Genomic DNA, 27,684 nt, shown 5'->3' on the forward strand with positions numbered 1-27,684 from the left:
GCGGCGATTAGTTTCCCTCGTTTTCAGGAGCTGGCCGACGACTCTTGGGTGACAAGAAGCAACGATGGGGAGAAGGTGAGTGACCAGACGCAGTACGCGAATATTCCCGTGAAGACGAGCCTAACTGGGGATCCCAATTTTCCAGACGACATGGAGGAAGGTCCAGGAAGCAGTTCTGTGTCCGCGCGTCTGTGTATCCCGGCCCACGACGGCGGTAGTATCAGGCTATGTGGCCCGTACCGCCGCACGCAAAACAGATGAGCCGGTTATCGCGCGTTCTCAAAATATTGGCGACGAGGGGAGCAGCCCATGCGGCGGACGGGTGAGTCGGGGCTGAGGTATGCGGCAGTCCCTGGAACGGTGGGGGCTGGTGTAGCTGCTGCCGCTTTAGTGCCTCAGCGTAAGTGAGACGCGCGGTGACGGGGGGCTGCCGCAAACGCACTGGCATAGCCTCAGAAATCTGCTCCTGGTTCACATATCACAGCATGGGAGCCAATGGTGGTGGGTGTCGCAGTGGCTGTTGCTGCGAGAGCTCCTGGCGTTGAGCAAAAAGCCGTAGAGAAAGCTGACAAGCCACTTTCTTTCACACGAAGTCTTTCGTTTGTGCAAGAAGGTTTGTCTGATCAGTCATGACGTCCAGTGCGGTCACTGGTTAGATTGTCTGGAATGAGCGCCACGTTTGAGCTTGTTGCCTCTGCAATTCTTCATAGCCCCGACACCAAGTCCCCACTACCGCCACAGTGCTAGGAGACTTCGCGAGAAGCATCTGGAAAACGTCATTGTCGACGTCCTTCATAATGTGCTGTATCTTTGCACTCTCGCTCATGGAAGCATCGACGCGACGGCAGAGATCGATTGAAATTTCTATATATGAGGTGAACGTTTCACCTGGCTCCTGTGCCCTTGTGCGCAGACGATGTTCGGCAAGTAGCTTCCGTAAGGCAGGGGTACCAAAAACGGCGCCTATTGCCTTTTTGACGGCGAAACAGTTCGCGAACTAGGTTTTGTGGTTCATATACCACAGCTTGGCCACGTTGGTGAGATAAAAGTTGACAGTACTGAACTTAGTATCATCATCCCACTCGTTGGGTTCACTGACTTTTTCGTATGACGACAGTAAATCCTCGACATCCTGGTCTTCTGTGCCCGCAAAGATCGGCGTGTCTCGCTGGAGAACCGGACCAGGGAAAGTAGCGCCCGCGAGAGGTACTGCATGTTGGGCAGCGTCAACCTGCCTAGTCAACAGCAGGGTGCGGGTTCGGAGTTCCAGGTCGTGGACGATGTGTTTACCCAGCACGATCCATCAAATGTAGAGGTTAATTGAGCAAACCTAATGGGTAGGCGGAAGATTCGAGATAGCCACAGGACGAGGAAGATGGTGGGGCTTGAGTGCCGATCACATGGTGCCTTTCTCTGCGATGATGCTCCCTGGTGATGTCGTCATTCCTTCAAAATATAATATTATAATTATTAATAATATTGTTAATAATAAATAGCAATCCTATGGTGAAAACCATTCGACAGCTTAAGAAAGACGCCTATGAAGGACAAAGTTAAACAAGATGACGCTGCCAAACAATAAATAATGCGATAATATTAAAATGCATGGTTGCAAATCGTAAGGTTAGCAGCCAGCTCTTTAAGATCTGATATGCTCGCAGGTTTCGGCGAACAATTCTTTTGATGGTTCAATTTGCATGTAGACTTGGTGGCGCACGACCGTCGCACAAAGAGGTCGCAGTGGTGGTCAGAATTGGCTGACGCACCGATTTATCCTCCTGTTTTGTCTTGCTCAAACCGCCGTTATTTCATGCTGATGTGGTCAATAATGCTTCAGTTTTTACACACAATATGATGTTGAAGCCATCGTCAGTTATACTATTGAACACATTGCTGACATTGTCTGCCACTGGAATGTCTTTGTCTCACATGTGGCAGAGGATTAGCACATCTTGCATGTAGGTGACATAAGGCTCATTTTAGGATTGAATTCAGGACACGAGTTCCTCCTTGGTACCATCTTGAGAGCAACTGACCGACTGAACAAATCACGAAGCATCTGTTTGCACATTTTTAAACTTCCTCAAGCGTGTCGGGGATCATGTGACTTCCTCATGCGTCATATCACGCGCATGCCGTACCACTAAGGTACCGCTTCAGTGTGACCACGCGATACTGATGCCCTTCAAGAATTTGCACGAAAGGTCATGCGTAAGAAACTCGCTCGACTTTACGGAGCACAATTTTAGCCACACGGAACTTCCACTACCGATATTGTCCACGAAGATGTTCGCCAGACGTCACGTGTCAGAAAAGCGCTTACCCGCCTTCGTGCTGACTTACGCGCAAGCATTGCTGTAAGCCCCGCAACACATTACCAAAACTTACTATCCACCTTCACAAGAGCCACTGCGCCAGTTCCATAGACCGCCTGGATACAGCTGTGCGCACGAATTCGCGAGCACTCGATGAATTTTGGAAAGTCAAGCGTGTGGCGCACGTATGCCAAGCTACCGCTCTGCTTCAACCTTGCAGCAGTGGTTCACTTGTATCGTCCTGCGATTACCGGAAAATGTGGCTCCAAAAGTACAGCGCAACGCTTGTCGTCCACGCGAGAGAAGGCAGCCGAGAGAGATTCAGCAATGCCTCCCCAGGCAGCACGTTTTCGGCTTCCGTGAGCAATCGGCACGGGAGCCCAAGAGGGGGAAGCTAATACCAGCGAACTCGTACGGTAGTGCCACTGACCATCGTTCTTCGAAACATCCTCCATAGCGACAATCTCACATCCACGACGATGACGATACCGACAAGAACAACCGCGGCAATATTGACGATGATGGTGGTAGCAACAGCAATCTTGACGGCGATGTATACGACGATAACAATGACAATTAGGATGATACCAACTACGACAGTGATTCTTTATCCTCAAAAAACTCGTCGTTCTCTTTTTCGACTATTCTCCGATGTGTCCTTAGTTGAGTAGGTTCCATGGTACTAATGTTTGCGAGCACCAGTGGTGGTTCCTCGCGCTCTCATAACAGAAGAGCCTTTCTTCGACGGCAATTTTTTTAGTGTCCCAAAAAGTGCCGGGCTTCAGACTATAGAAAATTATTGCAGGGCGTCTTGACTGCCAGAAGGTGGTAGCGGCTGCTAAGATTCGAGTTTCTGTAAGAGCGGCAACTTCAACGAAGTTGATGTTACGGTGAAAACTTATTTAGGATTCGTCAGTGCGGATCAGAGGGAGATAACACTGCAAAGAGCCCACTGAATACGTCAACTGGGCAAAGCAGACTCAGTTCCACAAGAATAACTTGTTTTTGTTAAATCCGCGCCATTTCAGCGCGGCTCTTGCCGACTGGTATTTACATACACGTGTGAATATGATGACCTGTGGGAGTTGCATAAGTAATATTGCCATTTGCACAAATTCTACGGCTTTGTTGAAAGTGTCTCGTTTACTCTGTTTACCGTGAGCACTCGTTTGTTAATTTGATGCGTTCCTTGTCTTTTTTTTTTAGCTTTCTAGTCCCCCTAGGCTGGACAGTGTCATTCTCGGTGGACATCCGGTAGGTGAATTATACTAACAAGAATTTTGATATCTTTGATGTAAACTATAAATATACGTAAATAACGTGTGTGCATCGAAGGTTGGGCAGACGACACAAGAAAAAAGGACATTTATATTACCTGCGCGTGGTATAATTTCTTGAAATAACTATATGCGCATGCTATGATCCTACAGGGTGAAGACGGGACTTCAATGACACAACCTTCACTCAAAGAAGATCTTTGATCAAAAACCTCAACGATTTTGCATTCCCAAAACTCCACGCGAGAAAAAGCAGAGGTCGATGCCCGGCAATGATTGCACGAGCTTTATTAGAAGAGGCGTTTATGTCGACCGTTGGGTCATAAAGAAAGTACTGGCGCAAGCTTTCATAGTTTCCTTCATCTGTAGCTTTGCTCCTAAAGTACGTGCGCCACTTTTTTCGACATGGCGAGAGAAAGAACCGAGATATCGACCATGTATGTATGTGGGGCTCAACGTCCCAAAAGCACCATATTCTTTTGAAAGAGGCCGTATGGGAGGGCTTAGAAAATTTTGTTCAACTGGGGCTCTTTAACGCGCACCCAAACGTGAGCCAAGGAGCCTACAGCATTTTTGCTGCATCGCAAATGCTGCCGCCGCAGCCAGGATTGATCTCATGATATGAGAGCAAAAATAAACAGAGATTCAGAGGGAGAAAGTAACAGAAAAAAAAGAAATAACAAGAGAGAAAGAAAAAAAATTTTTAGGGGAAAACATTCTGTCTTCCAGGCTTCCTAGCGTCGAAAAGCGTGGCCTTGTGTAGTTTAGAAAGAAGGGGCTGGAAAAGGTTAGTAGCATCGAAAAGCGTGGCTTTGGGTGGTTTAGAATGAAGGAGATGGGAAAGATTAGTGAAGGTGCAGAGGGGAAAACTAAAAAAAAAAGAGCCAGTACACAGAGGGAGAAAAAAATAAATGAAAGCAAAGGAGGAAGGAAAAGTAGGAAGAAGAGGCGAGCGAATGGTTACGAAGGAACTGCGAGAAGACAAATGCAGAAAGGAAAACAAAACATCTAAAAAACATCTAGAAAAAGAAAGGGTATCAGGACAGAAAACAGAGAAACACAGAGGCAAAATGCACAGAGATACGCAAAAGCAGGAACAACGCAGATAACGTATAGGAACGTATATAACAGAATACCAACAAGTGTGAAAAAGAGAGGCTTGAGGGTAAAAAGCTAAGTTAGCGAAAACCAGCTAGGTGCCCACCATGCACCTGTGCTGTGACACAGCCGCTAACTTATCTAGGAATACAAAGCATGCAACTAACGAAGCACCAGAAGATTAGTGGGCTAAAGCGATTCACAAACACAAATATAAGGAATAAAATAAAGAACGAGGCTAAATAAATCGATGCAGCGCAAATTTCATAAATGACAAGCAAGGACAACGCGGCTGACATTATAGGCTCATGATATAAATTCACCCCGCAGTACAACGATATGGTCTAAAGCATATTATGAAGATATGCCTTGAAGTTTTTATCAAATGATTGAGCCGTTGACATTCAAATTTAAAAGGCGCCCTCGGTATTTCCTAATGCTGCTTCGTATATGTTAATTACAAATTAACAAGTAAAAATTGCAGGGCTTGTTTCTTGTATGATTCAACCTTCATGACATCTGAGAAATAAAGAAGCCAAATAAAATATGGGGCTTGTTGGCTTGTCTGGTAAAAACCTAATAAAAACCAGCAGATAATGAAGTAGGAAATGTATAGAAAATGTTAATTGTAGTTTTTAAAGTATGTTTTTGGAATTTCAATATAAGTGTGGTAGTAAAGTGAGCGGAAGAACAACTTTTGCCGGCTAGGACTAAACTTGCTACTTTTCAATTACGCGGCCGATGCTCTACAAAGTGAGCTATGGAGGCGGCCATTCCCCGTTGTATAGAAATTCGTTTAGAATTCCCATCCTGACCACGGCAGTCTTGATACATTTAGGTGGTAATCGAGAGTTGAGTAGCTGTCCGCTTCACAAATGATTACGTAATTCTCACAGTTGTATAAGTGCTCGGCAGTTGCTGTCGTGGTGCTGACTAACACTCCAAGGTTTACAAGTACATAAATACCTGAGAACGTAGAGAAGGGACTGAGCGGCAGCGTAGCTGAATTGTTAGAGCATCAGATGCAGCAAGAGGGTCTTTTTGTCGATGGTACTTTTGAGGTCATACAAGAGATCTAGTACAATATGTTCAAAGGATCGACATTTCTTCTTTGGTTGCATATGCTGCTGGTTTTCTTAAACGTTTCCTCCCGCAAAGAAATGAGCTCTCGAACTTTCCTTTGTCGATCACTCATAAACAGTGTTTCAATTGGACAGAATCGATGACTTTGGGTAGGACGGGACCGTATACTGGGCGACGGCCTTGTCAGTAAAGAATCACGTGTTACGTGACGTAAGCTCGCAAAAGAAAGTGTTGCACACTCTCTGGCGTCGCCATCAGTGGCCCTGACTAGAACTACAAGGTTTGCATGCATATAAAACACTACAAGGTTTGCATGCATATAAAACCACACATGACATGGACGAAGGTACGGTTGGCACCATAGCTCAACCGGTACATGATTGATTGATTTGTGGGGTTTAACGTCTCAAAACCATCATATGCTTATGAGAGACGCCGTAGTAGAGGGCTCGGGAAATTTCGACCACCTGGGGTTCTTTAACGTGCACCGAAATCTGAGCACACGGGCCTACGACATTTCCGCCTCCATAGGAAATGCAGCCGCCGCAGCCGGGATTTGAACCCGCGACCTGCGGGTCAGCAGCCGAGTACCTTAGCCACTATACCACCGCGGCGGGGCAGCTCAACCGGTACAGCATCGGGTGTATAATGTGAAGGCTGAAGGTTCGCTTCCTGCCAGGGGTATGTTCTTTTTTGTCGGCTTTACAATATTCACATCAATTTTAGTTGCTACAAGACAGCTACATCGCTAGTATTACCATTCCTTCAACTCTTCTTGGCTTCGCTATGTGTTGAGTTTGATTGAGGTTGGGTCATACTTGGAAACTGTGCCTTTGATATGCAAAATATTGTGACTCACACAAAATATACAGATTTGTTTCTATTTGTCTGGTTTACTCCAACACCAAGTTCGGATTATTTGCATGCGTTTATCCGTTTTCCTGTGCATTCTTCATCCAGATTCCCGGTCCTCTTACTCTGGGCAGCGTCACCTTAGGCAAACATCCGGTATTTTATCCTAATATAAAATAGGTGATCGTTGATGAAAAATGAAACTTTTGCGTATCTACCTAGTATGCATCAAAAGTTGGGGACATGACACAAGAAAACAAAACACCACATTACATGCGCATCTTCTATTTTATTCAAGTAATTACGTGCAGGACGTGGTCACACTTGAAGAAGACGGTGTCATAAAAAATGCCAGACATGCGGGTTATGCACAGCACAGCCAAGCTAAAGCTGGAAGAGCGGCTTTTCAGAGCCTTTTCAAAACACTCATTGTGTAACTACAGCAAGCACACTTGCTCGATACCCACTAGGGCATTATAATAAACTTTTATGTAGTGGGCTGGCATTGGCTACGCTATTTTTTTTATTCTTCTTAGAAGCGTGGTGTCTGTTGAACACTTGCAAAAAATTTCGTGCCAATTGTTTATGCAGTGGCTGACGTCGATCAGAAATTACGGCTGAAGTGGGTATACGCCACAGTTATCAGGGGAACAAGGACGAGCGTTTGTAACGGGTTGGGGCATTGAACGGTTCCTCGTTACACTAATTGCCTTGTGCGACGACTGGTTCTTCTTTCGCTGCTTTGAAACGCTTTATAAGTCGTAATAACGCGATTGATTTCCCGACATCAACCCGCGTAAGGGAAGTTTGCAACGAGTCACAAGCACCAGCGTAGCTCAGTGGTAGAATACTGGGCTGGCACCTAGCAGACCCGAGTTTCGAGCCCGACTGGATCTGTCGCACTAGGTTTTTTTTTCTAATGTCGCGCGATATGGTTACGGCCATCGGCGGCGGTGGAGGCGGACAACTGCGCGTTGCCCGAGTTGTGATCTCATAAAAGTTTCGCTGTAAAATGACACAGTGAACATATTAGCAAACGTTCGTTCAGTAACCTTCACAGCTTCTATTGCCCAAAATGCGTTACAAGAAAGAGCGGAGGCGTATACTCGGCTCTCAATTCGCGAGCTTTAATAGATGAGCTGCTTAGGCCGAACTTTGGCTGAAAAATCATAAAAATGAACATTATAGAACGAATCCAATAGAAATGAACAATCATAGAACGAATAAACAACCATAGAAAAAGTGAGAAAAAAAGAAAGAAACAGTATAGTTATGATGAAGAAACAGAGAAACTTTTGTTAAAGTACTCTGTCGATATTAGAAGCAGCGTAACTAGGCATGCTAACATAAAACAGAGAAGCCTTGTGTTATACAGAATGAAAGTGTTTCTAAAGGATAGCGAAGGTGTCAAGGAGGAAAAAAATCACAGCATATCCCCGGAGTGAATGATCATTGGTGGGGCGAAGCGTTCGTCAGTCCGTCCATGCTTTCGGCCGCCCATTAGTTTTTGCTTCCATCCGTCCTTGCGTCTATCCATGCGTCCTTCCATACGTCCGTCCGTGCGTCCGTTCATCCGTGTGACCATTGATGCAGCCGTCCGTCCATGCGTCCCTCCATCCGTCCGTCTGTGCGTCTGTTCGTGCAGCATCCTTCTGCCTGTCTGTCCATCCATCCGTCCGTGCATTTATCAGTCCGTCCGTCTTTTTGTATGTCCATTAGTTCATCCGTCTATCTAGTGAACACTCCTAGTAGAGCCATCTCACACCTTTTCATCACGTATTCCTCGTATACAAGTGCTGCCATTCGGCGGACGTTCTAAGAACCGCTCTTTCGGGTATGTGCAACCGGTGGCCAAATACACCATCAAAGAATGGGCAGACCCACACCCTATGAAGCTTTGCCCCTGAAAGCAGAACAAAGAGATGGTGGGAGAAAATATATAAGGAAGCGTAGAAAAATAAAAGGCCAGATATTGGGTATGCAAAAGAGTAAGAAAGCGAAAAAGACAGGGAGCAATATTAACAAAAAAATGGTATAAAGAAAGAATCAAAGAGACAAATAAAACGCCATGCCAGTGAACAACGTACAGCAAAGTTGTAGCGATTTCTGGAAGAGTGGTCCTTCTACAGCTTGATTTAGTTCGAGTAACTCATACTAGCGGACTTGCAGGTACCAACTGCGCAATAATTCATCATACTTTTAGTGTTGTAGGTACGCATTTACTATGCCTTTCTTCGTCATTCTTCGGAGAGGCGTGGTACCTGCTATGCACTTGCAAAGAATTTTGAGCAATATTTTTATGGTGAGGCTGTTTTTATGGTAGGCTTTTGTAATAAGTTGGTGCGTCTCATGGCGCACTCGTTAGACCCTTCGCAATGTGTGACGCCTGGTTGTTCTTTTGTTGTTCTAGTACGTTTTATTACTCGTATTAACGTGACTCCTCTTCCGACATGAAGCCTGCAAGGTCACTTTCCAACGGAGTGGCAAGCACCGGCCTGCCCCTGTCTTCTTGCGTCCGCTGTTGCAAAGACTACGTTTTTTTTTACAGTTGGATAAAAATAAAACCGCAGGATATTCACGGAGTTAGTATAGATGAATGGGCGAAGTTCCGGAGGTAAATTGAGTAACCGGCAATTTCATTCAAAGCCATTCCAGCGTTTTGAGGAGCCTGTGCCTGTGTACATTTGTGGCCGATAGCATGAGGAACACGAGCGGTTCGCCCAGCTCGTGAATCATGGCAGAGATTTTCTTGCGGCGTTCTTGCCACTATTGCACCGTGTTAGCTACGCACCGCATGAAGTCCAGGTCTCGGTTGAGTGCTTCGTGCATGAACTCACGCCCGCTGCACTTCAGTTGCTCCCACTCGAACGAGCTAATGGTAGATAGATGGATGCGTGCTTGAGCCTCTTTTTTATAACGGGGCTGTGACATGTGTGCCACAAGGCTAGCAAGAAAAAAAAATGAAAAGAAATATGTCTTTTTATGTTGGCCTAGTGCCTTATCTACTTGAAGAAATTGATCGTACTCTAACAGAAAAAAATTAAATTTTGTGTTTCATCTCTCTGCATCTTCAAGGAGACAGACCTAATTTTTTCACAATTTCTGTCCTTTATCTCTACTTCTATGCCACCAATACTCTAACCGCCTCTCACTTGAACCTATCGTGGAGGTCATCTACTTCACATATTAGTCCCTGAAACTCAAAATCTTATGTAAGATTTACCCACACGTATACCTGGGTGGACACATGGAGGTTATTAAGAACTTCTGGAGTGGCGGTCCCGCATTTCCGCCTATGTGTCAAAGTGAAGCCGTGGCGTTGCTCAGAGCGAATGAAGGTGGTCACTGCCTTGTAGTGCCGTAATGCTTTGGAGACTTAGGGCTGTGCGTTTCTGTATCGCTACGAAAGCACTAGCTTATTACTTTTAGGAGGCGAGAGAACGTGGGAGCGACTTTAATGCACATCTGCTTTAACCTTTTTATCGCTTGGTGTTTTGACGCGTTAAAAAAAGAAACGCCAGGCCTGCGCAGAACACGCTGTACAGGCACAGTGAAAGCAAGAAGAGGGGCCTTCCAGAGCCTTTTCTAAACCCTCATTGGGATGCTACAAGCACATTGCTGGGTACCCACAGAGCCATAATTATTCATATATTTTGTGTAGTAGGCCAGCACTCGTTTGTTTGTTTGTTTTTTGGAATCATGACTCATACCCACTCAGAGAGATTGGCCAAGCAAGCGTAATGCACTTTTTCTGTGAGCATTACAACCATTTCTAAGAATGAATTTCTATTGTAATATAACTAATGTAAAGAAAACCACACAAAAGGAGAGGAAAAGAAGGAAATGGAAAGGTCAATTTTAGAGATGTTGGAATATCAGTTGTTGAGATGGCCACACAGCTGCATTTACTTTACCTAACCATTCATAGTGAACACTTTTTCTTGATACAAATAATAAAGATTTGATTAAGGATCACAATAGTACACGTTTGGATGCGTCAATAAAATCGCAAATGACATTAAAAGCATCCCTATAACAATATCCCAAAACTGAGGCGCCAAAATTCGGTACAGTTTCCGCCAACAATGTACCGCCTATTCTCATAAAGGGAATAACTATAAGCATTTTTCTAAGTATATTGTGTCGGTTAGAAGACGAAAAATATTGTTCAATTCATTCTATTTCTCCGCACAATGCACAGAGGGGTGATATCACGTGAGCAGCTCCGTGTAGATATAAATATAAAGGGGTGACACGGCATCAAAGTCTAGTAAGCAAAACTTCAAGCTCTCTGGACTGACTTCACTAAGGTCGCAACGGAAACTTGAGGTGGTGATATTCTGTCCTTGTAGTTATTGTTTCTATCATATTAGTACAGATTGCTGAATTTCTATATCTTATTGCGGTAATATATTTAGCTTAGGCAGTACAAAAATATTGGGCCATCAAGCGTGGCTCACTCTAAGAAATCGGCCAGTTCATTTAACCTTATTTCGCAATTTCCTGGAACCCACAGAATCTTCAGGTGTCTCAACTGCCGTGGTACATATGTTTGGAATATCCTTAGATTTCGAGAGTTCTGAGATGCTATCAGAGCTGCATGAATTGAAAGAGAACCAGTCATTAAGACTGCGCTGTTTTGATTTCAAGGAAGGTTTTGAAGTGCTAAAATAACAGCCACTAGCTCACCTTCAAAAACTGGAGTAAAATCAGGCAGTCGCACTGAGAAGGACCAGTCAATGTAATCTTAGGCGATGCCTACACCTGCCTTTCGATTATTCACTGAAGCATCTGCGGCTATTATATTATTTGTTTCTGCATGCTCCAGGTAAGCTATTTCAGAGAATGGAACTTGAATGGAAATTTCAGAGAATAGAACTTGGATTCTTGGGGGAAAACATTATCATATTCAGTCGTACCGTTACAATTCAAGTCATTTGACACAATTACGTTTCTACTGTTCACATATACACTTTGTAGTTTCTTTTGTAATGTCAAGAGGTTTATTAGTCGTTAAAGGCAGCGGCGAGACAGCGTGAAGAAGGTGAAGTTACTCACCACCACTCTGAGGCTGCCGAGACAGAGTGCGTTGCCTTTTCAACTCGTCGTAGCTCTGACACAAGCTGACGACTTCGCAAACTGTGCTCGAATCTGACAAGGTCAAACACATCCGGAAGGGCATCGACGATGGCGCATATCAAATGCTCTTGGCTAGGAATCCGAGCACAGTTTCCGAAGTTGTCAGCTTGCGTCAGAGCTACGACGAGTTGAAAAAGCAACGCACACTGACTCGGCAGCCTCAGCGTGGTGGTAAGTCAGTGTCCAGTTTTGACACCATGCCTGACAATTCATTGTTGATTCAGCAAGTCCGAGCCTTCGGCCGTAAGGAATTCGCCCGCCAACTTTCCCTAGTGCCCTTTACTCACGAAACAATCACCCGTCAACCTACGCCACACCTCCACCAAACGTGAAGAGGTTTATTAGTCGTTAACGGCAGTGGCGAGACAGCGTAAAGAACCGTCCAGAGATCGGCACAGCAACAAACCGAAGCATCAGCCGAGAGAGCCGGGCGTTGGCGATGCTGCTCGCTGCAGGCACATCTTCTTCTCCACGGTAAAAAAAACATTATCTAGGGTATGTGAAACAATGGCCATAGAGCAAAAAAAAAGGCGTCTGGATCTGGGATAAAACCAGATTGAGATCTTGCCAGCAAGCTGTAAAATTTCAAAAAATGCTTGTACAGCCAAAATGCGAAATCTACAAAGTAGTGTAGGAAGGCGCGCTTTCTGATACATTATGTTGATGTCCATAAACCTGGGGAGTCCCAGACACATTCGCAGTGCTTCTCGCTCCAAAACAACAAGAGGTTTTGTTTTATAAGCAGGGCCACCCGAGAATAGTATGCATATGAATTGCAAGGTTGGGCGCATGTAAATCTTGTGCAACATTATCAAAATGTGCCTCCGTAACCCACATTTATGGCAACACAGTTTGTGCAGTAAGCTTGAGACCCGTTGTGCTTTGGCAGCTATATACTCTGTATGTGGACTTCAATTAGGCTTCTTTTTAAATTGATTCCTAATTATCGTATAGAGTCTACTCTCTGATTGGGTTTAGGTTTATGTAGTATTGAAATTGAGTCTGCAAGAGGAAACACCAATAGTGCCCTTTTCCTGACATTTACCTACAATTCAACCAAGTTTCTATCATATTATTGTATTCATAAATTTAAGTTATAGTGAGTAAATGTCAGAGTGAGCAGCGATGAATGCGATGTCATCAGCATAAAAGTAAAGTAACTTACTGTTTTGTTGGAATCATGATCATTAACGCATTGAATAATACTGAAGATAAGACGGCTCCTTGGGGACCTCCACGTGTTTGTTTGATTTTAGATGAGGAACATCCATCTTTGACGCAGTAACATTGTCTTGATTTTAACATTTTTGTCATCTGCTCAATAAATGATTGTGGTAAATTTAATCTCCCTATCGTATTTACCAAAATGAAGTGCTCCCAAGTATCAAGAGCTTCAGCTATGCCAAGTGTTACTTACACAGTGTATTGTCTTCTTTTTCGAGCTAACTGGATTCGGCTGTATAAATCACCATGTGCACACTAAATAGAGCAATCACACCGAGAACAAATTTTTTTTCAGTTTTAATACTAGGTTGCCTTCCGTCCAGATACTTACCCTGCCATGTAGGATCATCTCTAGTAGTTTGATCATGTTAGATGTTAGAAATATGGGTCTGACATTATCTGCTTTAAATCATACTCCTGGCTTTTTTAGTACAGGAATCACCTTCGCTATTTTAGGATACTTCGGTACCAATGAGATATCAAAGGAGTTGTTTATAGCATCAGTGACATCACTGGGCGATACATTGAACAGAATTTCATTCATGGGATCTGTAATTCCACCTTAGTCAGCATCCGCAGAAGGTAAATGTCTAATCACGTTGAATACTTCAGTTTGTGTCACTTCGTCAAAGTCAGTAGTTGTCATTGACTAGTGTCTGTTTGGCAAGACTTAAGTAAATATGCTTTCTCGACCTTTACCGATTCTCTCTAGAGATGTGGTCCTTTCTTGCGACGACAGATTATCATAGCTGCATTTACTGGTGGGGGAAAGATTTTGCGAGCTCCCATATCCCGGAACAGTGCATTCATATGTTTGGGCGTCTACACGTATTCATAACGCCTTCTGCCAATTCTATTTCCGATGGAGGCGGAAATGTTGTAGGCCCGTGTACTCAGATTCGGGTGCACATTAAAGAACCCCAGCTGGTCAAAATTTCCGGAGCCCTTCACTACGGCGTCTCTCATAATTATATGGTGGTTTTGGGACGTTAAACCCCACAAATCAATCAATCAATCAATCATTCTGCCAATTCTTGTTGAGCTTGAGCTACCGTTTGCTGGAAGCCCACTGCAATAAATTTGTAACATGTCAAATTTTGGGGGGACTGATTATGTAAGAGCTGCTTCCCATTTGCCTGACGTCGTTGGTGCTTTCTTGTACATTCATCATTTCACCAACGGCTGCATGCCCCCTTTGTGGATGCACAGTAATTTCTCCTCTTTTGTAGGCTCTTTTTATGACTGAAATTATCTTCATTGCTTTTGTGTCGTCGCTCTCTTCCGACTGAAAAGCCAACGTTGATTTCAGGTACTTGCTAAATTTAGTATATTTACAAATACTCATACATTATAACATGGTGGAATTGTCGGACAAAAAATATCAAAACTTATCGGCAAGTCGTGAACGTTGGTGCCACAGTCAAGCGCTTTTCAATAAGTAGTAATACCTGAACTGACGAAACCTAAATGTATGACTGACCAAGAGCGATTACGAATAAATGTGTGGGCTCTAACATTCAGGCAGATCCGGTCATTATCTATTGCACACTCCCCCAAGCATTTTGCACGCAGACTAGTTCTGAAACACCAACTCAAGTAATGGGAATTAAAGTCTCCCACAAAAACTTTGTCCTTGCACTAAGCAAGTCTTCGTCGTTCTTTGGGGAAGAGCGGTATCCGCTACACATTTGTTGGAAATTTGACCAATTTTTTGTGCAGTGGCTGACGACAATGAAAAAATATGAGTGAAGTGGGTATGCGCCCCAGGTAACAGGGATCAAGAACGAGTTTTCTAATGGGTTGGAGCATTGGACGACCCACTCGTTACGCAATTCGCATTGTGTGACGCCTGACTGCTCCTTCGATGTTAGTAAACGCTTTATTACTCATAATAACGCGATTACTTTCACCACATCAAGCCTGCCTATGGCCAGCTTAAAAATGAGTTCCAAGCACTGGCGTGGCTCTGTTGTTGGATACTGAGCTGGCACGTGCGCGACGGACCCAGGTTCGAATCGTATTGTGTCAATATAGTTTTTTTATTTACTGATTTTATTGCCTTAGTGTGGTTCATTAGTAGAGTACTAGGCAGCCACGCACAGCATACCCTGGTGTCATTGGTGTTTTTTTCATCAAGTTTTTTTTTATTTAATACTGTTTACGGGTGGCGGCGCTCAACTACGGCGCTGCGCGGGACCCGTATTGCGATCTCATAACAGCTGTCGCTGCAAAAAAAAAAAGGTACTCAATGATATCAACTCACAATATATGTTTACACAACTGCCCCACAGCTGAAGTAACCAGTCAGGAGATGCAGTGAAAATAGAAGTTTCACTAGCACACAATCATAAGCCCTTGGCGACTAACAGCGCAGCGGGTGTGCAAACTCTTTTGTTGAGGGGGGGGGGGGGACTATTCGCCTTTTCACGTACTCGTTTGAGAAGCCCCTAGATATCGACCGAAAACTATGCTTGTAAAACTTCCAATCCTTCATCTCACAACATGTTCTGCTTCATTATCTGGTCAATCAAAATACGGCAGGCCCGAAGCATTTTAAAACGCCCCATCAGTTCTGATACGATGTCGTACCCTTCTTTCAAGGCGATAGCGTTAGAGAGCTCGTGTCGCAGAAATTCCGCCGTCAGCGTCGGCACTATTGGTTGTGAGAAAAAAATCGTCCGTGAGCAAAAAATCCAGAAAGAAGCGAATAAAATGAAGAATAAAACTTTCGATCGGATCAAACCCGGGCCTTTCAGGTAGCAGGCAGATATTTTATTACAAAGCCACGACATTACTTACATGGGCTTCGGGCCAAAACACTACATAAGTGCCATGTAGTGTAAGGAGTCTTAACAAATTTCGTTCGACAGGCGTCAATACAAAAACGTGCCCATTTGACGATTTGTAGGTGCATTTGGGAGGTCATCAACTTACGTCAAAAGACACCGGGATAGTGCCCCCATCGCCGCTAGAAACGCACGAGAACTTTCAAACAGCTGTAAAATGGACAACTATGTCCATCTAGCAGAAAATATGCCATTCCTTTGCAGTGGGCGCTCATCGAGCAAACAACAAATCCTAGAATATGTGGTGCCATCTGTGATGCATTGTGAGTCTTCTTATGGCCTGTGAAATGGCGAGCGCGCGGCGTGTATCTTGAAGGCCAGGTATCCTTTGCTTCAGACAAAAAACCTGTATGCACTATTCCCGCGCGCGCACGTGTGTGTGTGTGTGTCTGTGTGCGTGTGTGTAGGTGGGTGGGTGGTTTTTTTAATTTTTTTTCTGGTAATTGTTCCTCGTTTGCGAATGATTCGGTCTTCTCTTTTTTCTTTTTTTTTTGCCTGACAACTGGTTTGGGGGTGAAGTTTGGGGGGTGACGGGATTTTGACAGCTCCATCCATGAGAGGTGCTTTAAGCGAGAGTGTTTATGTCCCTGACCTGTCAAAGAAGCTCATTTCTTTTTTCTCCGACATAAAGAGAGCTATATCGCAGCATCAACCATTTCGGCATTGGAAGTGTAGTGCTCATGCATATATAGGAAAATCAGAATTCCGAAAATTCAGAGCCGGTGTTATATTAACTATCTTTCGAAAAACGAAGATCTCCCTTGTATAGGGCACTCCAATGTACTGGTACTGGTAAGTGTGCGTGGAAACTATGCAAACACGGTAATTATGTTACAAGCCCATCGTCTCGTTATTTACCCTGTCTAATCGAAGGAGCCTGCTTCAACATGTGTACTGAACGTAAGTCGTCATTCTTTCTTGGCGCTTAACCTTCTCGCCTGAAAGCACACTCTCATGTGCCACGCAATATGACGTCTTTGCAATCTTGAAACGTACGAAAATCATTCAAAGTGTCTCTGTGAACCCGGATGCAAAAACGCTGGGCGTGCGCGGAAAACGCAGCACACGCAGCACAGTCACAGCGAAAGCGAGAGGAGCGGCCTTTAAGAGCCGTTTCTAAAAACTCATCGGGTAACTACTGCAAGCATACTTCCTTGATACCTACTGGGTAATTAATAATAAACTTATTTGGGTCGTAGGCAGACGTTCACTATGCTACTTTTCGTCATTTTTCTGAGAAGCGTGGTCCCCGCTAAACACTTGCAACAAAGTTTGTGCCAATTGTTCATGCAGTGACTGACGACGATGAGGAACTATGACTGAATCGGCTTTGCGCCACAGGTTATTGGGGAACAAGAACAAGCTTTTTTGATGGGTAGGAGCATCGGACGGCGCACTCGTTACGTTATTCGCATTTTACGACATTTGGTTGTTCTTTCGTTGTTTTACAACGCTTTATGAGTCATAGTAACGCGATTACTTTCCCAGCATCAAGCCTGCCTAAAGCAAGTTTCACAAGCCACAAACACTGGTGTAGCTCATTGGTGGAATACTGGCTGGCACCCAGCGGACCCAGGTTCAAGCCCAACTGCGTCATTGGTGCTTGGTCAAACCTGCCTAAGACAAGTTAGACAACAACTTACAAGCACCGACGCAACTCAGTGGTCGAATACTGGGCCGGCAGCCAGCTGACCGGGATTAAGACCCCACTGTGTCATTGGTGCTAGGTTTTTTTTTTTCTAATTTCGCCCGATGTGGTTACGGACACCAACGGCGGTCGCGGAAAACTGCGTGCGCCCCGAGTTGTGATCTCATAACAGCTTTCACTATACAACTAAATCTATGTACTTACGAAAGTAGTTGTCACGAAAACATGTGATGAAAAGCGAGCAAGCGAAGGATGCCTACTTACACATCAAAAGTTGTGCACGGTTTCCCCTTTATAATTTTTGCGCAGCCAAGTGCTACCTGTATAGATTGATTGCACACGTGCGTTGGTGTCTCGGCAACCAGTTATGTTTATTATTAGCGGCATGCTTATATACAGCCGTGGCAAGTACAATGTTGCCCGCTTCCTTTGATACATATGTGACATGCTTTTTTTACAAACAGAAGCATTGTTATTTACAGAAAACAAAACATAAGCTTTACAGGTTAATTTGTTCGTCTATGTTGTTCATCGTAGTTCAAACGGCAAGTCTGTCGTCTCTCCCTTGTTGACCTGCGTACCATGGGGCTTGAATTGGCGCAGTTAGCCTGCTCATCCGGAGACTGGGGCTGTGCCGAATGAGTTGCTGGAGTCATTTCCTCCCTTCTGCACGAGAAGCCGTAGTGTTCAAAGGGTGGACCCCCACTAGTATTACATCGTTCCGCTCACACGCGCACAGATGTCTCGCTGTTTTCTCCCGGCACGAGCAGAGGTGTTTCGCTGCTTCCCGATGGCGCCTTTGACAAGGTGGCACTGCTCTCAGTTGAGCACTCAGTTGTCGCACTGCTTTCACATGAAAAACGCACCAGGGATGTCTTCTGCTCTTTGAAGGGGTCAGCTGTTCGCCTGAGGTCTCGGTGGTTTCTTCCCAGCGGCCTTCCCTCTTCTGTGTGAACCAAGTACGAACGTGGACACACTATCTTGAGCACCTTCGCTTTCAAGTGCCAATTGTATGGTTCATAATTCCGACACTGTGTCCTTGATGAAGTAGCGGTAGCCGCGCGTCTTTTTGCATGTTTTGTCTATGTTTCACAGGCTGCGACTATGTAGAATGTTGAAACTCGAGGACTTGTGTACGAGGGTTTTGGTGCATCAAAAGCTCTGCTGGTGACCTGCCGTCTTAGAGTGGTGATATTCTGTAATTTAATTGCCCCAGCCAAATTCGCTGGCTGCACCCGCTTTTTTCAACAGCCCTTTGATGATCTGGACTCCTTTCTCTGCGGGGCCATATGATCTAGAAAAATAGGGGCTGGAAATAACATGTTCAGTCAAATATCTCCGAAAAATCTCTGAACTTCTTCGCAGTGAATTGCGGCCTTCCGTCCATGCAGAGCTGTTTGGGTATGCCGTATGGAGCAAAGGTACACGACAAATTTTTAATTACTGTTCTCGCATTAGTTTTTTGGAGCTCCTCAAAGTCTGGTAAATTTTAGCAGCAGCCTTACACATCGATGCAATGTCTTCCGGCATATCCAAACAAGTCTGCTGCCACTCGGTCTTATAGATGATCAGGCGTATCCCGCAAAAACAATGGTTCCTCGGCTTGTCTGTCCGCATGCAACTGACAGTAAGACCACCGCTCTATCATATCAGGTATGTCATCGTTTATTCTAGGCCAGTACATGAGCTGCCGTGCTCAGGATTTGCACTTGGCAATGCCTAGGTTAGTTACCATGGTGGAGGTGCTCTAACATATGTTTGCGCTTTGAAGTGGGAATCACAACTTTTGTTATCTTAAGCAGTACAGCCCTGACAACTGCTAGCTCATTTGCGCACCTTTTGAGTTCACCTTCGATGGGCTGCGAAGCTTCCGGCCTTTTTGTAAAAATCTGCAGCTCAGGGTCTGTTTTGATAACCTCAGCTAGTTTTGCCAATGTTTTGTGGCTACTCGGTCAGAGAAGATGTTTACAGCATGAATTTCAACGTCCACAGAAAAATCACCCTGCAATTTTTGTTCCTCAATGCGCGAAATCATGTCTACTGTTATCAGCTTCTTCCCAGGAACGTGCCGCAACTGATAGTCATACTCTAACATGTGCAGGAAAAGTCTTTGTAGTCTTGGCGGTATATCACCGAGCCCTTTTTTAGAAATAACTGCAAAAGGCTGGTATCAGTTTATATGGCTATCTGCCTGCCCAGGAAAAATTCGCTGAACTTTTTACACCCCAAAACAATGCTCAGGGCCTCCTTCTCTATCTGCGTTATCTACGCTCCTTGTCTGCTAACATTTTGCAAGCATAGCCAATCAGATGGCAATCTTCCCCGTGTTTTTGAAACAATGCAGCTCCTACAGCGAAAGCCGATGCGTCAGCAGATAGCTTTGTTGGCAGTGAAGCATCGTAAATTGCAAGAACAGGGGCTTTTGTAAGCATGTCGCGAACGTTTATTTATCTGTCATGCTCGTCTGTCTATTCAAACATGACATCTCACAGCAAAGAACGCAGCTGCCCCGCCGCGGTGGTCTAGTGGCTAAGGTACTCGGCTGCTGACCCGCATGGCGCCGGTTCGAATCCCGGCTGCAGCGGCTGCATTTCCGATGGAGGCGGAAATGTTGTAGGCCCGTGTGCTCAGATTTGGGTGCACGTTAAAGAACCCCAGGTGGTCGAAATTTCCGGAGCCCTCCACTACGGCGTCTCTCATAATCATGAAGTGGTTTTGGGACGTTAAACCCCACATATACATCAATCAATCAAAGAACGCAGCGCTTTGATGCAACTGGCGAAGTTCAGCAGTTACTTAGAAAAGTTGTTCACAGCGCTTAAAAATCTTTGCAGATCTTTTTTAGTTGACGGCGTCGGGCACGCCACGATGCATTTCACTAGAATGCCGTTTGTTTCAGAGCTGATTTTATCACCCATGAAGTATTTTGGTGGCGTCGCTATCGTGCACTTATCCCAGTTAAAAGATAAGCCTGCGGCTCGTGCAGTGTTTGAAGTGCTATTCAGCCTCTCGGTATGCCCTTCTGGCATGGCTCACCAAATTATAATGTCATCCACGTACACTCGCACGCCACACTCTAAAAAAATATCGAGTAAAAAGGGCGTCTTTTGGTCCCACAACAATTATCGTCATCAGGCTTGCGTGCGCTTCCTTTCTTGAAAACTCGGCGCTGGCCGCCTTCCTATCGAGAATTCAATGTAATCCTGATAATGGGCATGTCGATCGTGACAGGAATGTACCGGGCGTGGGGCGATAGCGCAAGGATGGATCGCAATATAGCTGACGATTATTGTTGTGGGACAGAAAGACACCCTTTGTACTCGCTCTTTTTTTAGAGTGCAGGCAGACTGTCAAATATTTCTGTCATCATCCTCTGAAAAACTTCTGGTGCCAAAACTCTTTCGAATTACAGCCATACAAAGCGGTAACGCCCAAAGGGGCTACTGAGCGTGCGAATTCGAGAAGTTTCCTCATCAAGCTGGATTCCATGAAATCCGCTCTTTGCATCCAATTTGCTGAAATATTTCGCACCTACAAGCTCGCTCTCAGTCTCTTTTTTTCGTGGCTAATGAATGTGCTCCCTCTTTGTCGCCCGATTCAATAAGGGGGGCCTATGCAAATACGCAATTTTCCATTTTTTTACGAAAAACTACCAAAGGGCTCCCCCAGACGGATGATTCTCTAGCTTTCATGACGATACCAGTGGCTTCCGGACGGTCAACATCTTCCTTGAGTTGGAGCCGTAGTAAGAGAGGAACCCTCCTCGCAGGCTCTGCCACTGCCAGGGCGTCATCCTTCAAGATTTCTCTGTAGCAGGTCGCGGGATCAAATCCCGGCTGCGGCGGCAGCATTTCCGATCGAGGCGGGAATGTTGTAGGCCCGTGTGCTTAGATTTGGTGCACGTTAAAGAACCCCAGGTGGTCGAAATTCCCGGAGCCCTTCGCTATGGCGTCTCTCATGATCATATGGTGATTTTAGGACGTTAAATTCCACATATCAATCAATCAATCAAGGTCACTCTGTATTCCCGGTGCAGCTTGCCGATACTCATGAACAATTTTTTTGACTCGGTTTGTATGCAGTTAGACAGGTTGCTCTCACTTTTGACGTAGTCAACATTCACCAAACTGAACTGCTCACTGGCTTCAAGCCCTAGTATAGCCTGCCCTATACCCTAGTATTTCGCTTCCGTCATATCTGGGCGGAATGGCTTTTGTTGGTAACGGAGGCTGTCTAGAATGCAATGTGTCAAATATACCTCCGTGGTACAACGCGATCAAAGCACAGGTTTGCCTTGAGCCAGCGAAAACAGCGCGTTCTCAAAGCTGAGCTGCAAGATTGACTTGTTCGTCCTTGAGGGAAGCCAGAGGCTCACTACCTGGTGTCCACTAAGTCATCCCCTCATCGTTTTCATTCACATGTAGACACGAGTCATTTGCCTCCCTCTCAAAAACCATCGACCCGATGCGAAGACAATAATGCAGTTTTTTTAGAAGGAAAGTCTCACGCAGTCACTCGGTGACGTAAGGCTTCATGCGCTGAACGTGGACGAGTTCAGAATGGTGCTGGCGACGCTTCATACTACACGAACTGTCGGGAACGACTGCGTAAGTGACATCACTCAGCGGTCGCAGCACGCGGTATGGCCCCAAGTATGTTCTTAAGAGCATTTCGGAAAGTCCTCTTTTTCATACAGGTGTTCGAGCCCATACTTTGTCGCCAGTTTGATAGACGACTGTTCTGCGGTGAGCATCGTAGCGGCTCGCATCGCACTCTTGCTGCTGGCGGATCCGTAAACGTGCAAGTTGCCTAGCTTCTTTCACGCGTTCCATAAACGTGTCAGCGTCCGGGTCGACGTCGTCACATTTGTGTGGTAACATCAAATCTAACATGGTTCATACTTCTCGCCCATGAACGAGGCTGAACGGGCTGATGCAGGTTGCGTTTTGCTTGGCCGTGTTGTACGCAAACGTTATGTATGGCAAAATTTCATCCCAAGTTTTGTGTTCAACGTCTAGTACATCGAAATCATATCTTCAATGGTTTTGTTTAGACGCTCTATCAGCCCGTTCGTCTGTAGGTGGTAGGCGGTGGTCTTACGATGCGTTGTTCCACTCATCATCAGGACTGATCCAAAAGAGCTGCCATAAATGCGGTTTCTCTGTCTGTGATCACGACGGTTAGTGCACCGTGCCTCAGTACAATATTATGGATGAAAAATCTCACCACCTCCGCTGCTGTACCTCTATAGATAGCTTTTGTCTTGACATACCGGGTCAGATAATCTGTCGTGACAATAACTCAGCGGTTCTTTGCAGTAGAAGTAGGTAGTGAGCCCAAAATGTCCATGCCAATCTGGTAGAATGGAGCTGTTGGGACCTGCACGGGTTTCAGGAGGCCAGCTGGGTTATTCGGTGGTGACTTGCGTCGCTGGCAGTCTAGACAGGTACGAACATGGTGCTTCACGCCTGCGGTTAGTCTGGGCCAGTAATACTTTTGCTGTACTCTGGCCAACGTTCTCGTGTAACCCAAATGGCCAGAGGCCACGTCGTTGTAGCATGCTTTGAGTACTTCGATGCAAACAGCTGCGGGGATGACGAGCAGATGGGTGGATCCCGTCGACGAAAAGTTTCTTTTGTAGGATACTCCGACCCGAAAACAAAACGATGACAACATTCTTGCGAAAACTCTTGCCGCCTTCTCAGATCAGCCATTCAAGTAGTTAATTAGGCCAAGCAATTCAACGTCGTCATGTCGTTACTGCGCAATGGCGGTCGTGTCAAGCACACCAACAAATGCTGTTTCCTCCTCCTCGGGTATTGTTGCCGACTCAATGGGTGAACGGGACGGACAGTCAGCGTCCATGTGTCGCTCGCCTAATATATGTACAACTACCATCTCGAACTCTTGCAGCCTGAGACTCCAATGTGCTTATCGCCCGGTAGAGTCTTTAAGAATTGTTAAGCAGTGAGTGGTGGTCGCTAATTACTTTGAAGGGGTGGCCACATAAATACGGGCGAAATTTTGTAACCGCCCATACCACGGCGAGACATTCCTTCTCAGTCGTGGAGTAATTAGCCTCAGCGCGTGTTAGCGTTCTTCTCGCCTAGTCGACTACCCTTTGTGTGCCCTCTTGCTCCTGGACAAGCACAGCTCCCAGAAATACATCGCTAGCATCAGTGTGAAGCATCTAGTGGCTCCATTGTGAAAGTGGCCAAAAACTGGTGGTGTTTTTAGTCACTGGCGAAGATCGTTAAAAACAGCTTCCTCTTCGTTCTTCCACTGAAAGGTGATGTCTACTTTCATGAGGCGAGTGAACGGTGATGCAATGCGTGCATCGTCCAAGATAAATCATCGATAATATGCACAGAGGCAGAGACAAGATCTGACAGCCTTTTTATTGGTTGGCACAAGGAACAGTGCAATGGCTGCGATTTTTTCAGCATAGGGACGACCACCTGCATCACTGATGATCAGACCAAAAAATTGCAGCTCTTCGTAGCAAAAGTGGCACTTCTCAGGCTTCAACGTCAAGCCCTCAGGCCGTATGGCTCGTAAGACTACTTCAAGCCTTTGAAGGTACTAGTCAAACGTTGCGGAGAAAACTATGACATTGTTCAGATGTACTAAGCAGGTTTTTCACTTAAACCCGGAAAGCACGGTATCCATGAGTCTTTGAAAGGTAGCAGGCGCTGAACACAGACCGAATGGCAAGACCTGAAATTCATATAACCCATCTAGTGTCACAAAAACAGTCTTCTCGCGGTCTTTCGAGTCCACCTCGAATCACCAAAAACAACTGCGCAAGTCCATTGAAGAGAAGTTTCGAGCATGTCGAAGTCTGTCGAGAGAGTCGTGTATACGAGGTAGTGGATATACGTCTTTCTTGGTCACCTGATTTAGCTTCCCGTAATCCACGCAGAAGCGCATGCTTCCGCCTTTTTTCTTAACGAGGACCACAGGCGACGCCTAGGGGCTCTCTGAAGGCTGAATGACGTCATCTTCATTCTGTTTACCTGCTTTTGTATCGCTTTGCGTTATTTTGGAGCCACGCGATAAGGGTTCTGGTGAATAGGTCTCACCGTTTCTTCGATAATTATCCGATAATTATCCGATAATTATCCGACTGCAGTTAGAGGCGCGCGGCCAACTCTTTACGCTGTCGAAAAGCAATCTTGGTATTCGGCAAAGTGTTGCCAAGGTCCATAACAGGCACTGAACCAAGTTTTAGTGCCTCGTCGACTATAGCCAAGCAGCCTTCGGCATGTATGAAACCGTCGAACTAAGCGACAGCCACACCTTTTGGAAGGTGCCGGTGCTCAGCTCTAAAATTGATCAGTAGTAAGTGTGTGCGTCCAGCAGACATCTGACAATACTTCGCGCGACAGAAGTACCGTAGGTGAAAAGACGCGAGCTTATTTGGTCTGCAACTTCTTCGGCGTCAAAATGGACAATGGCGGCTACAGAAACAAGCGTGCATGACCTAGGAGAGAGGACCATGTCATCATCAGTAAGACGCAGTTGGTTTGCTCGCGCCTCTTGAAATTCAGGTAAGCCCGTTTTGTTGCAGAAAGTAATCAAGCTCTTTGAGATGTCGATAACGGCATTATATTCTCTTAAAAAAATCGTGCGAAGGATTACATCTCTGCAGCATGCAGCGATAACGACGAACGACGCAGTGAAAGGAGAGCTTCTGATGTCAATTTTTGCTTTACATCTTAGAGAGGACATCAATCACTGGACCCCTGCCGTTCTTATATGAGGGCCTGTCCACGGCGTCTTTACTTTTTTAAACTATCAGCGAGGCCCTGACTGATAATAGAGAAGTCGGCATCGGTCTCGACTAAGACCGTCACTTTCTGGCCGTTAAGAAGAATACTTAGGTCGGAAGCCACAATTTCATCGCTTTCATGGCTTATCGACTGTACGACGTCATGCAGTGGGGGCGTTTTTGTCATATTCATTGCCTGCAACTTTGCCCTCGGAGGACACCACCCTCAGTTTCCCGGGCACGGGCTAGGTGACCTTCTTGTATTAAGATCCTCATAGGTTCGGCGGTGCGACAAAGGCGAACGCGTGGGCGACGGAGAGCGGGATCGACGTCCCAGACCAGGCGTGTTAGTAGGCATTACCTTCTCTACAGTGATACGGCCGCCCTCAAAGTAAGAACGGGCTCCGTAAAAAGAGGTGTCTTCACGGCGTGGAATATATATTTCGTTGGCACGGCGGTCGTCAAACCAAGGTTAAATAGGACGGAATGAATCGCCTCTATGTCAGCAATGACGGGCAATTTGGCCTGCACCTCCTCTGTGAAAGCAAAGTGGACGCCTGTCGACTGTGCGCCATGCGTCTGTGCTTCGGGTCGGTGGACGTCTGAGCAGCTCTTCTGGCGTCGATGCCCATGGCGTAGCTGTGGATGGCTGGTAGTATGGCTGTGGCATGGGTGGTTGCTGTAGTGTATGCTCTTGCGGCGGTGACAAAAGGGCCATTGGTGCCTGGTGGCACGGCGTCGGCATAGCGGGTGGTATACGTCGGAGAGTGGCAAGCAGCTCATGGGACAGTGCTCAGCATGAGGACCAGCCGTAGACAACGCTTGGTGGATTTCGTCGCGCACGACTTCAACGAACGACGCAGTGGGCGTTTCAGCAACCAGAGTCTTCAACTTCTGCAGTTCTTTGTGAACCATCCCTCTGATAAAGTCTCGCAAGGAGCTCTGATTCTTAGACAGCATGGCGATTAGTATTCATTAGGACATTGCTAGACATGCGGTCATATTGCCTTTAGCGTTGATGAAGGGCCCGCTTGAAAGCCGTAGCCTCTCTAATGAAGTCAACCACGGTATTTGGAGGGTTGCGCAGTAGCCCGGCGAAAAGCTGCTCCTTGACACCACGCAAGAGGTAACTCAACTTTCTATCTTCCATCATGTGCGGGTTAGCTCGACGGAAGAGCCGAGTCTTGTCTCCCGCAAACATTGCAACAGTTTCGTTAGGTTTTTGAACCCGTAGCTCCAATAACTTCTGTGCACGGTCCCGTCGATCGACATTAGTGAAGGTATCGATGAACTGCTGTCGAAAATCGGGCCAAGTTGATAGTTTGGCTTCTCTTTTTTCATACCAAGTACGAGCACCATCGTCGAAGTAGAAATAGGCGCGAGAAAGCTTTTCTTGTTCCGGCCACTGGTTTATCTTGGAAGCATGCTTGTAGTGGTCAAGCCAGTCGTCAATGTCTGCATAGGCGTCACCACTAAAGCGATCAGGAACGAGTGGTTGAAAGATGGTCACCTGAGATGGGTGCGTCAGAAAGCTGCCTTGGGGCACCTGTTGGGGGCTTGCGTTAGCCATTGGTCGAGGTGAGCGGTGAGCCTGGGAGGTTTCAGCGAGAGAAGGAGCTCTAGGGCAAGGCCTTGCAACCGTCGACTGAAACGATGCACAGGAGTTGAAACAGGTGACAATGCGTTCGGACTTGAATGGCTCCCAGCAGGAGTGTGGAGCATCAGGCAGGTTGGCGATCTAGCACCTGCATTAGTGTTGCATTACAACGCAAGCAAAACACAGGTACGCCTTGAGACAGCAAAAACAGCATGTTCTGATGCTGATGACCTCAGATAGATGGCGCCAACCCACAGAGATGGATGGGTCTAGAACCGGGCGGTAGGATACCTAAATGAAACTAAACCTAGATAAAGATTGATTGATATGTGGGGTTTAACGTCCCAAAACCACTATATGATTATGAGAGACGCCGTAGTGGAGGGCTCCGGAAATTTCGACCACCTGGTGTTCTTTAACGTGCACCCAAATCTGAGCACACGGGCCTACAACATTTCCGCCTCCATCGGAAATGCAGCCGCCGCAGCCGGGATTTGAACCCGCGACCTGCGGGTCAGCAGCCGAGTACCTTAGCCACTAGACCACCGCGGCGGGGCTAAACCTAGATAAAGCCAATATGAAAAATTTGTTTAGAGATAATACTACCAATAAACCAAAATGTTTGCTGAGCAAGCGGACAAACCATCTCTTGTTTTGACAGACATCGCTACGAATTATAAACTAAAGATCTGAAAAGGTTAGGGCTCACTACCTCGGTAATCTTTTAGTTTCGATGACGTAATCAAACACAGTGGAGCATACATCCCTGTAGCAGTAACCAAATCAAGTGCCGCCAAGTGATAAAAGTACTTGTAGATTTACTTGTATTCCTAG

At 45.9% G+C, this 27,684-nt stretch overlaps 1 protein-coding gene across 9 annotated transcripts in view; it reads left to right on the top strand.

Annotated features, from left to right (window-relative positions):
• The window catches only part of LOC142764790 (uncharacterized), a 318,584-nt gene that overhangs the window by 133,569 nt on the left and 157,331 nt on the right, over positions 1 to 27,684 (top strand). For all 9 annotated transcript variants that reach the window (XM_075865312.1, XM_075865316.1, XM_075865317.1 and 6 more), the window contains one exon: positions 3,522 to 3,569. In XM_075865312.1, the coding sequence (XP_075721427.1) occupies positions 3,522 to 3,569 (48 nt within the window). The remainder of the gene's footprint in view (positions 1 to 3,521; positions 3,570 to 27,684) is intronic.

The sequence above is a fragment of the Rhipicephalus microplus genome, chromosome 6, assembly GCF_043290135.1.
Source record: "Rhipicephalus microplus isolate Deutch F79 chromosome 6, USDA_Rmic, whole genome shotgun sequence".
Lineage (NCBI taxonomy): Eukaryota > Metazoa > Arthropoda > Arachnida > Ixodida > Ixodidae > Rhipicephalus > Rhipicephalus microplus.